Genomic DNA, 11,950 nt, shown 5'->3' on the forward strand with positions numbered 1-11,950 from the left:
ATTCAAATGCTTGAAAATTTTCGCGTATAAAATAGAAGCTTTGAACACTTTTCACTTTAAATTGTTTTAAATAAAAGCCTTTAATCTAAAAAATTGTAAATGTTCACTTTTATACATACTTTGTACAGTTAAAAGATAAAAAATAGAAACCCACACTATCATTTCCAATGCTATGAATTAAATAATGAATCAAAAAGTTTATAAATTAAAAAATTTATATAATTATGAACAATTACATGCTGGGAACATTAATTTATACATAGAAATTTGTTTTTTAATATTTTGAAATATTTTCTTACATATTTATTATTAAAAAATCATTAAGAAAATTTTCAGGACACTTATAATAATTTTATAATCTCGGAAATCAAATTTTTCCTACAATTTTAAAAAAATCTTGCAAAAGTAAAAACATCACTTTAAAAAATCATCCAGATTCTTTTTTAAACATTTTTGTAATATTATTTGATATTATTTTAAGTTAACTTTTCAAACGGAAAATTATTGTTAGTACTTCTAGGAATTTTGATACAAATTTTTTATTTATTTAAAATCTTTAGAGATCCTTAAAAAGTTTCAACTATAACCATTAAAATTGTAAAAAAAAATTTTTAATTTCACACTCACAAATATTAACGATTCAAGGCTTTCCATTTCAAATAATTCAGCTGAAAATTATTTAGTTATTAATATTTGATTTATAATAATGATATTTGATTTACTACAATAGCAAAAGTTTTTGTTAAAATCGTAATATTTTTCTGAATTTGCAGTTTCTTGTACAAACTTATATATTTATATATTACATATGCTACAACAATTGACAGTAAAGTACAAGTTGAGACGTTATTGCGAATTTTAAAAGTATTTTTTGTAAAATTATAAATATATTTTTTTAATTTGTGCATTTCTACAATTAACTAAAAGCATACACAACAAAATTTTAAGTATGGTTTCCCAATATTTCGACTTTTGAGAAATTGTACATTTTTTGTAAAGATTTGTATTTTTCTACAATAATTTACGTGAAATTTAAAGTGTTCATATGACGTCTAACACCCAAATTATACCAAAAGTAAAATACTATAGTTTTCTATAGTACATTGTAGATTTAAAAAAAATAATTACAAAAATATTAACGAAAGGTACTTTGGAAAAAAGGAACTTTTTGCTTCATAGATTGAGTACAGCATGTTCTTTTTTTAATAATTGAAATATTGGTTATTTAGTTTCAAAAATGAAAATTCTTATATGTATTTGCGCTGTCTACTCAGCCACATTTATTGATATTGCTTCAGAAGGATTTAGAATTAGTAAATATACTTTCGTAGGATAGAAACTTAAATTGTAGATTAAATTGATTCGAGATTAATGTAGAATTTTTAGTATGTAAACACACAATATGAATAATAACTACTAGTTTGAACAAGTTTTATATTATATTCCACAACATTTGTGACTGTCCTAAAAAATTTTATAAAAATTAACTCACTTTCAGAAATAGTTTTTTATAAATGTTCACTTGTACTGTTTTGAAACATAGAACATTTTGTTCTGCAAAATCATTAATTTACATCTGAATAACGAAACTTCTGCACCTAGTCCACAGGAAGATTTTTCGCATCATCTTTAATTTGTTTCTAAAAAGAAATAACCCCAGAGAGAAATAAAAATGTCTATCAAAAAAAAAAAATAAATAAATAAGCGAATTTGTTTTTAGAATCAGTTTAAAAGGTTAAATATTATTTACATTTGGATCTCGTTCAAAATTGAACATTAACCCTTAATCATTTTAATAACAAAACCTATATATCTAATGTATAAAAATTCTGAAAATGCAGCTTATAATTGTTATATTGCTTCATTTGCTTATAATAAAATAAAAATTTAACAAAATCCTGTAACTAAATCTGCAATATAAATTTCAATTCCGCGAAAGTATAGTCATTACTTCTCTCTCTTTTTGATGAAATATCAATAAATCCGAAACGTAGAATAATCCTGAAATCTAAAGCGATATTTAAGGTTACAAGAACGGTTTGAGTCAGCAGAAATTTATTTGCGGAAATTCAATTCTTATCTAGTCCCGCAATTACTAGTATGTGAAGCAACAAAGGGTTAGACCATCCATCTCCGTTGCATGAACCTGGTTGACAATAACAGGAAGTTCTCGACAGTTGTAAACTAACTGCACAAAGTAGCTTACAGTTTATTATCGCTACGAAACTAGATATTGCACGGATTAAACTCTAAAACAATCTTGAAAGCGCTCGATAATCCTTTTTTATTCTAATATCAATTTTGAATTTTCTGTTTTCACCTAAGAATAAAAATTTGTAAGGAAATTTAAAGTTTCACTAGAAATTAATGCAAGTTTTGATGTTAAATGGATTTGCAAAAATTGTTTTAATTAAAAATATTTTTTTATTAACATAGTTTACATTTTATAATTTAAGGCAACATTAGGATTATTATATCGAATAATTAACTTCGAAAAAAAACTGTCTGGAACGAAAAGCATTGTCCTCTTGTGTGTTTGGTATTCAACCACGAGAATACTTTTTTCACAAAAACTGAATTATTCGGCTGGCAGATTGGATGAAGGTTTTCGCAAACGTACGTTTTCTGTGAAAGGATTCAATTTGAGATTAATGAAAATACGTTTACCTTTAAATTTAAGAGGAAATTCAATTTGTGTCAAAAGACATTCTTTAGATATAAAAATCTGAGTGACTTGAAAGTACTAATCCATGTATATATAATATCAACGTAGTGTTGTACAAATTTAAAAAAAAAGTTCTGTATACGTGAACCAAATTTTTTACGAATAGCCGGAGTTTTTGGTACCAATAACCGTACCTAAAACAGGGACGGTTAGTTCCAAAAATTTTGTATGAATAGCTGGATTTTCCGATATCTATAGGTACTGCTCCTTTCTGCAATCATTTTTGTTCAGACTTTGTTGAGAAAATGTATCTTACAAAAAAACATTGTTTTTAAGAACGTTTCTTAAAATCTATGATGAGAGAGCGAAGGGACAGATGTTTAGACATATGCTTATTTTCGTATATTAAGAAAACAAAAATATTTTTTTTAAGGGAAGGGCTATGTCAACAATAGGGAAAATAATGCTAACATAATACTCAAACGGTCCATCATTATATTTTCTAGAAAAAAGAAGTTTAAACAGCTTCTTCCCTAAAATTTGTGTAGAAACTTCTAAATTAACTTTTTTTTCTTATTGTATGTGCGGGTCTTTCTTTGATTTCGAAGTTCATTTAGTATGAACATTATTTGAAAATAGCTAATTCTCAAAACTGGATCATTTTGATATTAAATAAAATGACTAATTCAGCTGCAGTTTTTTTGGTTCCTTAGATTAGAGAAATTCGATGTCAAACCATTTAAAGAATTTCAGCTATTATTAGCCATTTTTACGAAAATTCTAGTACCTGTTCTCTTAGGTGTAGAAAGCAAAACCATTAAAAAAATTCAAACACTTAGGAGGTATCCAGCATTCTAAATATAATTCCGTTTTTTCTCAAACTTTCATAACTTTTGTGATTTTAATGATATTAAGGTGTGTTTTTAGGAAAATTACTCGTAATATAATTGTTTCTTGAGAACAAAGGGAGATTCCACTTTGATATTTACAGGGCTTGTAGAGGACATCGTGCGCTATATAAAAAAATGAAGAAAATAAAAATAGTTTTTTTTTCACAAATTCAGTTGAATTAGTTTTTAAAAAAATCTAAAAAGTTTTTGAAATTTCATTTTCAGAAAATATTGTTTTAACAGTGTGACCTTTAAAGATTAATTTAAAAAACCTTTATATCATTAAAATCACCAAAGTTATGAAAGTTTTAGAAAAAAAGGACCAACATTATCAATTATTAACATCTTCTTAGTTTTTTTTTATTTGAAAAGGAGAATTATTTAAGGGGTTTTCTTTCAAACCTCAAGAGATCGGATACTGGAGTCTCCATAAAAATTTCTAATAATAGCTGAAATTTTTAAGATGATTTGACGTGGAATTTCTTATTAAGATTCTGTAATATAAAAAAATTAAAACTTCATTATTCAGCTAATTTTCAAATATTAGGGTAATTGCAGTTTTTAAAATTAACAATTATTAATTGCACTGAAAATTGAACAATTTTAGACTGAATTTTCACGCAATTGGATGATTTAAGCTTCAAAGGAAACAAAAATGTCTAATTTCGAATTAAAAGCATTTAAAATTTAATATTTACGAATTTAAATTTAAATGATTTTAAATTTTAAGTTATTAAAATCTAACATTTTTTTTTAATTGTTCTTACAAAAAAATTATAAAAAATAATTAAACAACTTTTTTATAATCAAGAAATAACTATAACGTCATTTTCAACGTTGTAAGAAATGTCTGCTATAGTACATGAAAAGTCAAACCATTAGCCACCAAGAATTGTGACATTCAACCTTTCTTATTTTCAAATCCTTAAAAATTCAATTCATAAAAAAAATTTTAATCGTTTAGCAATTAAAAATCCTTATGTCCTTGATTATATATACTTTTAAAAATTGGACCATTTCAGTTTTAATTGCAAAATTAAAACTTGTTAAAGGGAACGGTTAAAAAGGAATTTTTGTTGTTGAATTTTAGTGCTTAATACTTTTGATCATTATCAAATGAAAAATAACTTAGATTTTATTCCCTAGTCTATAAATCTCCTCATTTTTAATGATTGAACTCAAGAAATTATTGAACAAAGAATTCAGGATATGGAGATCTACCACAATATTGATCAATTTAAAACTGAAAACCTCTGAAAATCAGGAAATTCCAGAAGAAATATTTCAGAGTTTAAGCTTTTTACGTCAAAAAATTTAGTTTATTGACCTCAGAATTACACTACGTCGTACTTTAAAACTTTAATTATTCTCAATTCTTTGAAAATTATATGCTGTCTGTTTGAAAACTTTAATTCATACTTGAACCGTTACAAATTGAAGTATTTCAAACTACGCTTTAAAATTGAAGAATCCATAAATTAGGATCTTGAAAATCAATCATTAAAAATAATTATTTCAAAATTGAGCCTCACGATTTATTAAATGAAATGAATAAATAAAGTATTAAAATAATAGGAATGAATCTCGAAACCAAAAACAAGTAATAATCGTAGATTATTATATAGAATAATTTTTTTTAATAAAATTTATTTCAAAAAGAAAAATCGGTTTTATAAAGAAGCGTATTTTTTTATGATTTTTTAAGTCTTCTGAGACTAAAATTTTTATATCTATTGCACAATGTTATGTAGCCAAAAAATCTCAATCTGGTGTAGCTGGTACGTGCTAAGTATTTATCTAAGAAGTTCTTAAGAGTCAGTTTTGTACGGTCCTAAGCTATTTTTGTCCCAATTAGCCTGGTTGTCTTCTGAAGAAAAAGACCGAACTAAAAAATAATAAAGAGTAAATAACTGCTACTATTATGAAAACCGTTTAATAAATTGACAAAATTAAAAAGAGTAAAATCGAATTTCTTCAAAAGCCAGCAATTATTCAGTCACTTACCAAAATTTTACAGTTTTTTTTTACTATAAACTTATAAGATTTGAGCAAAAAACTAATTTTATTAAGAAAGAATATTATTTAGCAGATTATTTTTCCAGTTTGAGCCATGAAATTCTATTCAGGATATGTAATGGCCTAAAAAGGAACTGGGGAACTTTTTCCAAGAACGTGATAGCTTATCAGGTCTAGACCCCGAGGAAGAAGTGAAGAATTGCTATCAGATCTCTCACTCGGTAAGCCGTTAAGGGTAGATTTTTTTTTATTTTAAGCCAAAGTTCAAACTTAAAGCTATTTAAGCTGGTAAGATAATTTTTTAAATTTCCGTTGAAATCGCTTTTCTTAAAAAGAACTTTCAATTCGAGGACAATATCTAGTCCAAAGAGCAGTTACAGCGTAGGTCAGGTGTTGGTTAAATTAACTGCCAAAGTAAGACAATTTTTTATAGGAAAACTACAACAGAATAGGGTAGGTCTAAAACAAAAACGATTTTAAAAATAGCCTAAAAGATTCTAGATGTCCCCAAAAATATTGTTAAAAAACTTTAAAACTCTACAGAAAATAATTATTTTTTAAAATCTACTTTGCTATTGCGCGTTACCTAGATTTGAATCGATCGATTTCACGTTCAGCACTTTTCTTGGGATCCTAATTCATTTCTTTTAGGTACGGAATTGTTTGCGATTTCTGAAACAATTGATTAATTACTTTTTGCAATAATCATGAGACATGCTTCACACATTCAGAAAATGTGCCGCCTGCTACTTTTAAATGGATGCACAAGTTAACTGCAAAATGAATGTTAGCTTTGCCAAGCAGTCTGTTGTTGTTAAAAAATGTACTTTATTTAACGGCATTTCTACATGTGACAGAGCAAATTCTTATAATTGAAGTGCATAAAAGTTACTTCAAAAAGATGTAAGGTCTTTTCTTATAACAGAGAAAATAACTTAGTTCATTTTCATTTTAGAAAGCTGAAATTTCTACCAAGCATGGAAAAAGAGCTCCACTAATTGTCATAAGTTACGACAGAATGCGTTATTTTATTGTGTATAATATGTTTTAATTCACGGAAAAGCATAGATTAAATTTCAAACAGTTTTAATATTTCAGCAAGAAATTGAAGTAATAATAATATGCTTTAAGCAGCAGGAAATCGTTTCAACAAATTGAAATTTCTTGGCCAGGTTAAAATCCAAATTTTCTGATCTCAGCCTATGCATGGTGTTTTTGTGTGATTTATCATGTCATTTTGAACAAAGTTTCCTTGACTTTCAGGTAGTCACTTAGTTATAGAAAAAAAATATTCCTAGTCCTAGGCAGAGCAGAAATTTTGTTAGAAAACTTCAAATTTCGTGGTCAGGTTAAAATTCGAATTGTCCTATTGTGGCCTATAAATGGCTATGTATTTAAAACAGGAAGGACCTTGGAACGGTCGAAGAAAGTTTGACTTCTTGATTTCATTTTTAAATTTCTCTGGTTTTTTTATTAGCTATAGCTTTTTTGTCATTATTTTTTTTTTCATTTGAAACAGAGTTTCTATGGCTTTCAGGTGGTTACTTTATCCGAGAAAACAACATTCCCGATGTTCTAGGGACAACAGCGAATTTTTTAAAGCATTAAAGATCATGAAGAAGTTAAAATATGAATTTACTAATCGTGACACATAATTATGTATAGCTTCTTTGTAATTTATTTTTCTTTCTTATATTAAGTTTCTTTGGCCTCTCAATGGTTACTTTATACGGGAAAATGACATTTTCGACGTCTTAGGAACAACAAGGAATTTTTATATACAAAATTAATGTTCTCGGTAAGGGTAAAATCAAAAATTTTTTCCTTGGTTTACAAATGGGTACATATTCTTTAGAATTTATTATTTTATTTGTAAAACAGTTTTAATGGCTTCCAGGTAGTTACATTGTAGTAGAAGAAAATTTCGGGAGTCCGAGGAGCAAAAGGGTATTTATTCGAAAATTTCGAAGTTCGTGGTGAGGTTAAATTCCCTATAATTCTATCTTGGCATGGCACCGCAAAACTTCATTGTCAAAATTTCCTGCATTTTTTCTAAACAATAGCATTTAATGAAGGTTTATCTAATTTCTGAAAAATGGGAATACAAACTGTTTATGCTCGGCGGTAATTTACAGTTGCCCTATAAAAAGTTTCTGACTTTCCCCTGATTTTCGCATAACAACATTAATCTCTGAATTGGTATTAACAGGGTTATCAACCACTAAAATATATGGTCGGTATGTTATTTCTATATTAATAAAAGTTTGATAAATTTAATCAATTAATTTTGTTTTAATTTAAATTTAATCACTTTAAACTTAGAAGAGATATGATGCTTGAATGCTCTGATTGTTTGTGAATAGAATTTTTGTTTTTATTTTTAGAGACTACTTTAATAATAATAATAATAATAATAATAATAATAATAATAATATAAGGAGTTTTCAAATATCAAACGGACAGAAAAAGTCACCAGGCGAAAGCATATGATGAGCGAGCGAAAAAATAACACCTTCAATGTGGACAAATTGAATAAATGAATAAATTCTAAGATTGCTATTAATTTTTTGGTTAATCATCACAATCGACATAATTAAAATAATTTTTAAAGAAAAAGCATTTTCTGTGCAGTGAAAATGGCCCATGAAGATATTTATTTACTGCAACTGTTAATTGTTATGGATCACTTCCCAGGTGGCAAATGACATTTCGACATGTCAAATTTGCGGCTCTTTCCATTCGGAAAAATTTAAAGTCCACAAAAATGTATCAAATATAATGTTTGGTCTGTTGGTTGACTTGAATTATTTTTGCTAAGAATCACAGCGATATCATCACGAAATGTTTGAAAGGGGTAGGGTTGCGAATTTTTTTAAGTCTACAGGGTGTCTTACCAACTCTGTGCTAGCCGGCAACCAAAAATAAAAAATAAAAAAAAGACAAAAATTCAAATGCAAAAATGATCTACGGTGCTTTGTTCAGTAACTACAGAGCAGCAAAGTTCCGTGTAGATGTGTTCATGGTGTGCTCTCGCGTGAAATGTGAGTGCAAGCGGTGGATCGCGGCGACTGCACTCACACTTCACGCGGGGCACATCTACACGGGACTTTGTTGCTCTGTAGTTGCTTAACAAATCACCGCAGCACATTCTTGCATTTGACTTTTTGTCTTATTTTTTTATTTTCTGATTATGATTGCCGGCTCACATAGAGGTTGTAAGGGAATCCTGTACAACTAATCACAGGCATGTTTGTCGATCACTTTTGCAAATTTTTGTGGAATAAAAATTCTTTTAAATGTGAGACCGCAACTGGCATACCGAAACGAGAACTGTCGCTTGCGACTTGACTAAACCCCGATGATTCTTAATAATTTTCAAAGGACATGAGCAGTGAACCATTATATTGATGATACCGGTGTAAATAATTTATGTAATTCAGGTTACTATGTGAGCAACTAACATGAGGGCAGCGAAGTGTAAATGGCCAGCTTACAATGGTGACGACAATGAGGATCGAGAACAAAGCTGCGAGTACGAGATCACTCCACGAAGGTAGGAATTCGATTTCCAGGTTTCGTTGGTCCTCTGCAGCCGATTGGTTCCATCGTTGCTCATCCGTGTAGCCCACGCTCTCGTTCACCATTATGTTTGTCCTCCGTCAACGCACTGTGATTTCTATCCATTCGTGCAAGATGTTTTGATGCCCAACGAGCTGGCAATAAATCAAATCCTTCTCAAACCTCCACTTTTCAGATCAGCTGATTCAAATTCCTGTAATTAGAGGAAAAAACTCATAACATCGGTGTGAAAAATGCAGCATCATAAATTCATTAAAAATTGGAAAGAATAAGCCCAATGGGAACATTTGATGTATGGGTTCTCATTTTTTAAATCGCGTGATCGTGAAACCTAACCCTCTGCGCTTCTTATCCTTAGAATGCGGCAGTTGAGTCTCCGACACCTGAGCGCATTTTTAGTGCATAAATTCAGGTAGTAAGCCAAGGGTTTATATTTTTCTTCTAATTGCAAAAAAAATAATTTAACGTTCTCAGATCGATCTACAAAAGTACAAGCTTTAATATAAAATAAAAACTTTAAAAAATATTATTCTGTTTGAACTATGGAGTGCTTTTAAGTTATTGTCTCTATGGCGTAAAAATTAAATGCCTGAATTGAACCCTAACACAAAACAAATTACCGTTGCCTTATCAAAATTAAAAATTAATCAAACTAGGCGCCATACTCTGTCTTCTCTGGTATCCTCTCTTTTATCCTATTTGATCCTATCTCATCATCTTCACTAGTCTCTCACTCTCCTATGCGCTGCTCCTCTGCAGTTGAATGGCTACCACAGGTAAAACGGCGTTTACTTGTCTCAAGTTAAGCCTTGTCTTGGCAAAGACGACGTTTACTTGTCTCAAGACGAGCCTTGTCTTGACTGAGATTATCGGCGTAAACTTGCCTCAATACGAACCTTTTTCAGCTCATAAATTAGATTTATATTGATGAACTAAAAATTTGTTCTTATTAAATTAGTTATTTTTAATTTAAAAATTCAGAATCTGTAGGTCTGAACGAGTATAACCCTTAAAAATTTAATTCAAAAAAATAAAAATTGTTAATTGCTAGAAGTATTTCTAAGGCCGTTAGAAACACCTAAAAACAAATAACATTTTCGGTATCATCGTCAAACAGGTATAATACAAATTAGCTTTTATGAGTCAGAATGACCCTTTTTGTTAGAACAGGTATACACTCGAAGCTATAAACCGCTCGTGTTGGATTCATAAAGATTCGACTCAAGAGATAAATTTATGTCTTCAAGACATAGAAACTTGTCTCGAAGACATAAATTGAAGTGTGGCTCTGTCTCAAAACTGAGGTACGCTCAAGTCGAACTTTTCAACTTCAGTATGTCTTGATTATGGACAGTTCAAGTCAAGCTCAAGTCGAATAATTCTTAGTCTAGTATTTACGTACTCCTCACTTCTTCTAGTACCCTTCATTAATTCTCACCTCAATTTTCCTTACCTACTTTTTTATAATCATTTCCTCTATTCTAGATCCCATCCTCCCCTGCTTATCATCCCCTCACTTTCTCTAATTATCCATCTCTCACTTCCACTACTCCCCCTAGATATTGTTCGTGAAGTTTTGCTGCCCTAAGAGCTTTTACCCAGGACTACTAAATTCTAGAAATGTAAGGTAAATACTTCAATTAGTGAAATAAGAAAAAATATAAGGTATTACGTTTCGTTTTTTTAGGTAGCGGTTTCGATCCCTACCCCAAACGCCTTTGTTGTTTCATTTTTACATTCTCATCATATAGATGGAGTGTCTTGGTTTCGTGTGATTTTGACCCTATGAAGTTTTCTTTAATTCTCGACGTTTCGAGATCCCGTTAGTCAGAAAAAATAGAAGGAATTTTTGCATTTAAATTTCTTTTTAGACACTGGTCTGTGTTTTAAAAATACAGGTAAAATTCGTTAACAATCATTCTACTGCGAATATTTATGGTTTTAGCCATGGAAAACCAAACTGAAAAACGTAATAATTCAACTTTCCGTAAAGCTAAGCAAGATACAGTCAAAAGGTAGAAAATAAAAATTATTTGTTTTTAAAAGTTCTATAAAATTACTCTGTGCTATTTTTTAATAGAAAAAACAGTTTTTGTTGTAAACGTCGAAAATGTCATAAGAAAAAAGAGAATTAAAATTTACAACCAAACAAAGCAAATGAAGGTGAAATGGTCAACAGGAAAATGTCTCTCTCAAAGAAACCTACAAGATTGCTCTTTACCATTTTTCAATAGCACTCACAGTTTGGTGATGAAATTCGAATATTTACATGCCCATCATATAGATGGAATGTCTTGGTTTTTTTTTATTTTGACCCTATCCAGTTTTCTTTAATTTTTGACGTTTTGAGACCCCCTGAGTCAGAAAATATAGGTTTTACGAAAATTTGGGTCTCTCGTCCGTCCATTTGTTCGTTAGCCAGCCATTTTCGATACAAATTTAAAAAGTGACAGCATTTTGAAAATTTTGGAGAACATTTTTTTCAAGTTTCAAAAACTTTCTGCATGGATATTTATAGTAATAAAAAAGAAGAACAATTTTTCTTAATGACTTTTGTGTTAAAACCAAAATTTACGAGATTGATAGCATTTACAAAATTTCAAGAAACACACGAAAATCAACGTTTTGAACCAAATAACGCATGATATGAAAAAAAATTAAGAAAAGAAAAATTTTTCATTTTGAATGCCCTACAAGAGTATCATAATAATTTTTTGAATTTGATTGAAAAATCGAAAATTCACATTTTGAGAGCATCGAAAAAAATGGAAAATCAAAAATTACATATATATAATATTAA

The 11,950-nt window shown here is 29.2% G+C and overlaps 1 protein-coding gene across 1 annotated transcript in view; it reads right to left on the bottom strand.

Annotated features, from left to right (window-relative positions):
- LOC117167453 (tyramine receptor 1-like) overlaps positions 1–11,950 on the bottom strand; it is a 365,191-nt gene that overhangs the window by 47,893 nt on the left and 305,348 nt on the right. The window contains exon 3 of the mRNA XM_033352408.1: positions 9,066–9,343. Coding sequence (XP_033208299.1) covers positions 9,066–9,215 — 150 coding nt within the window. The 5' untranslated portion in view covers positions 9,216–9,343. The remainder of the gene's footprint in view (positions 1–9,065; positions 9,344–11,950) is intronic.

This window comes from Belonocnema kinseyi, chromosome 2 (assembly GCF_010883055.1).
Source record: "Belonocnema kinseyi isolate 2016_QV_RU_SX_M_011 chromosome 2, B_treatae_v1, whole genome shotgun sequence".
NCBI lineage: Eukaryota > Metazoa > Arthropoda > Insecta > Hymenoptera > Cynipidae > Belonocnema > Belonocnema kinseyi.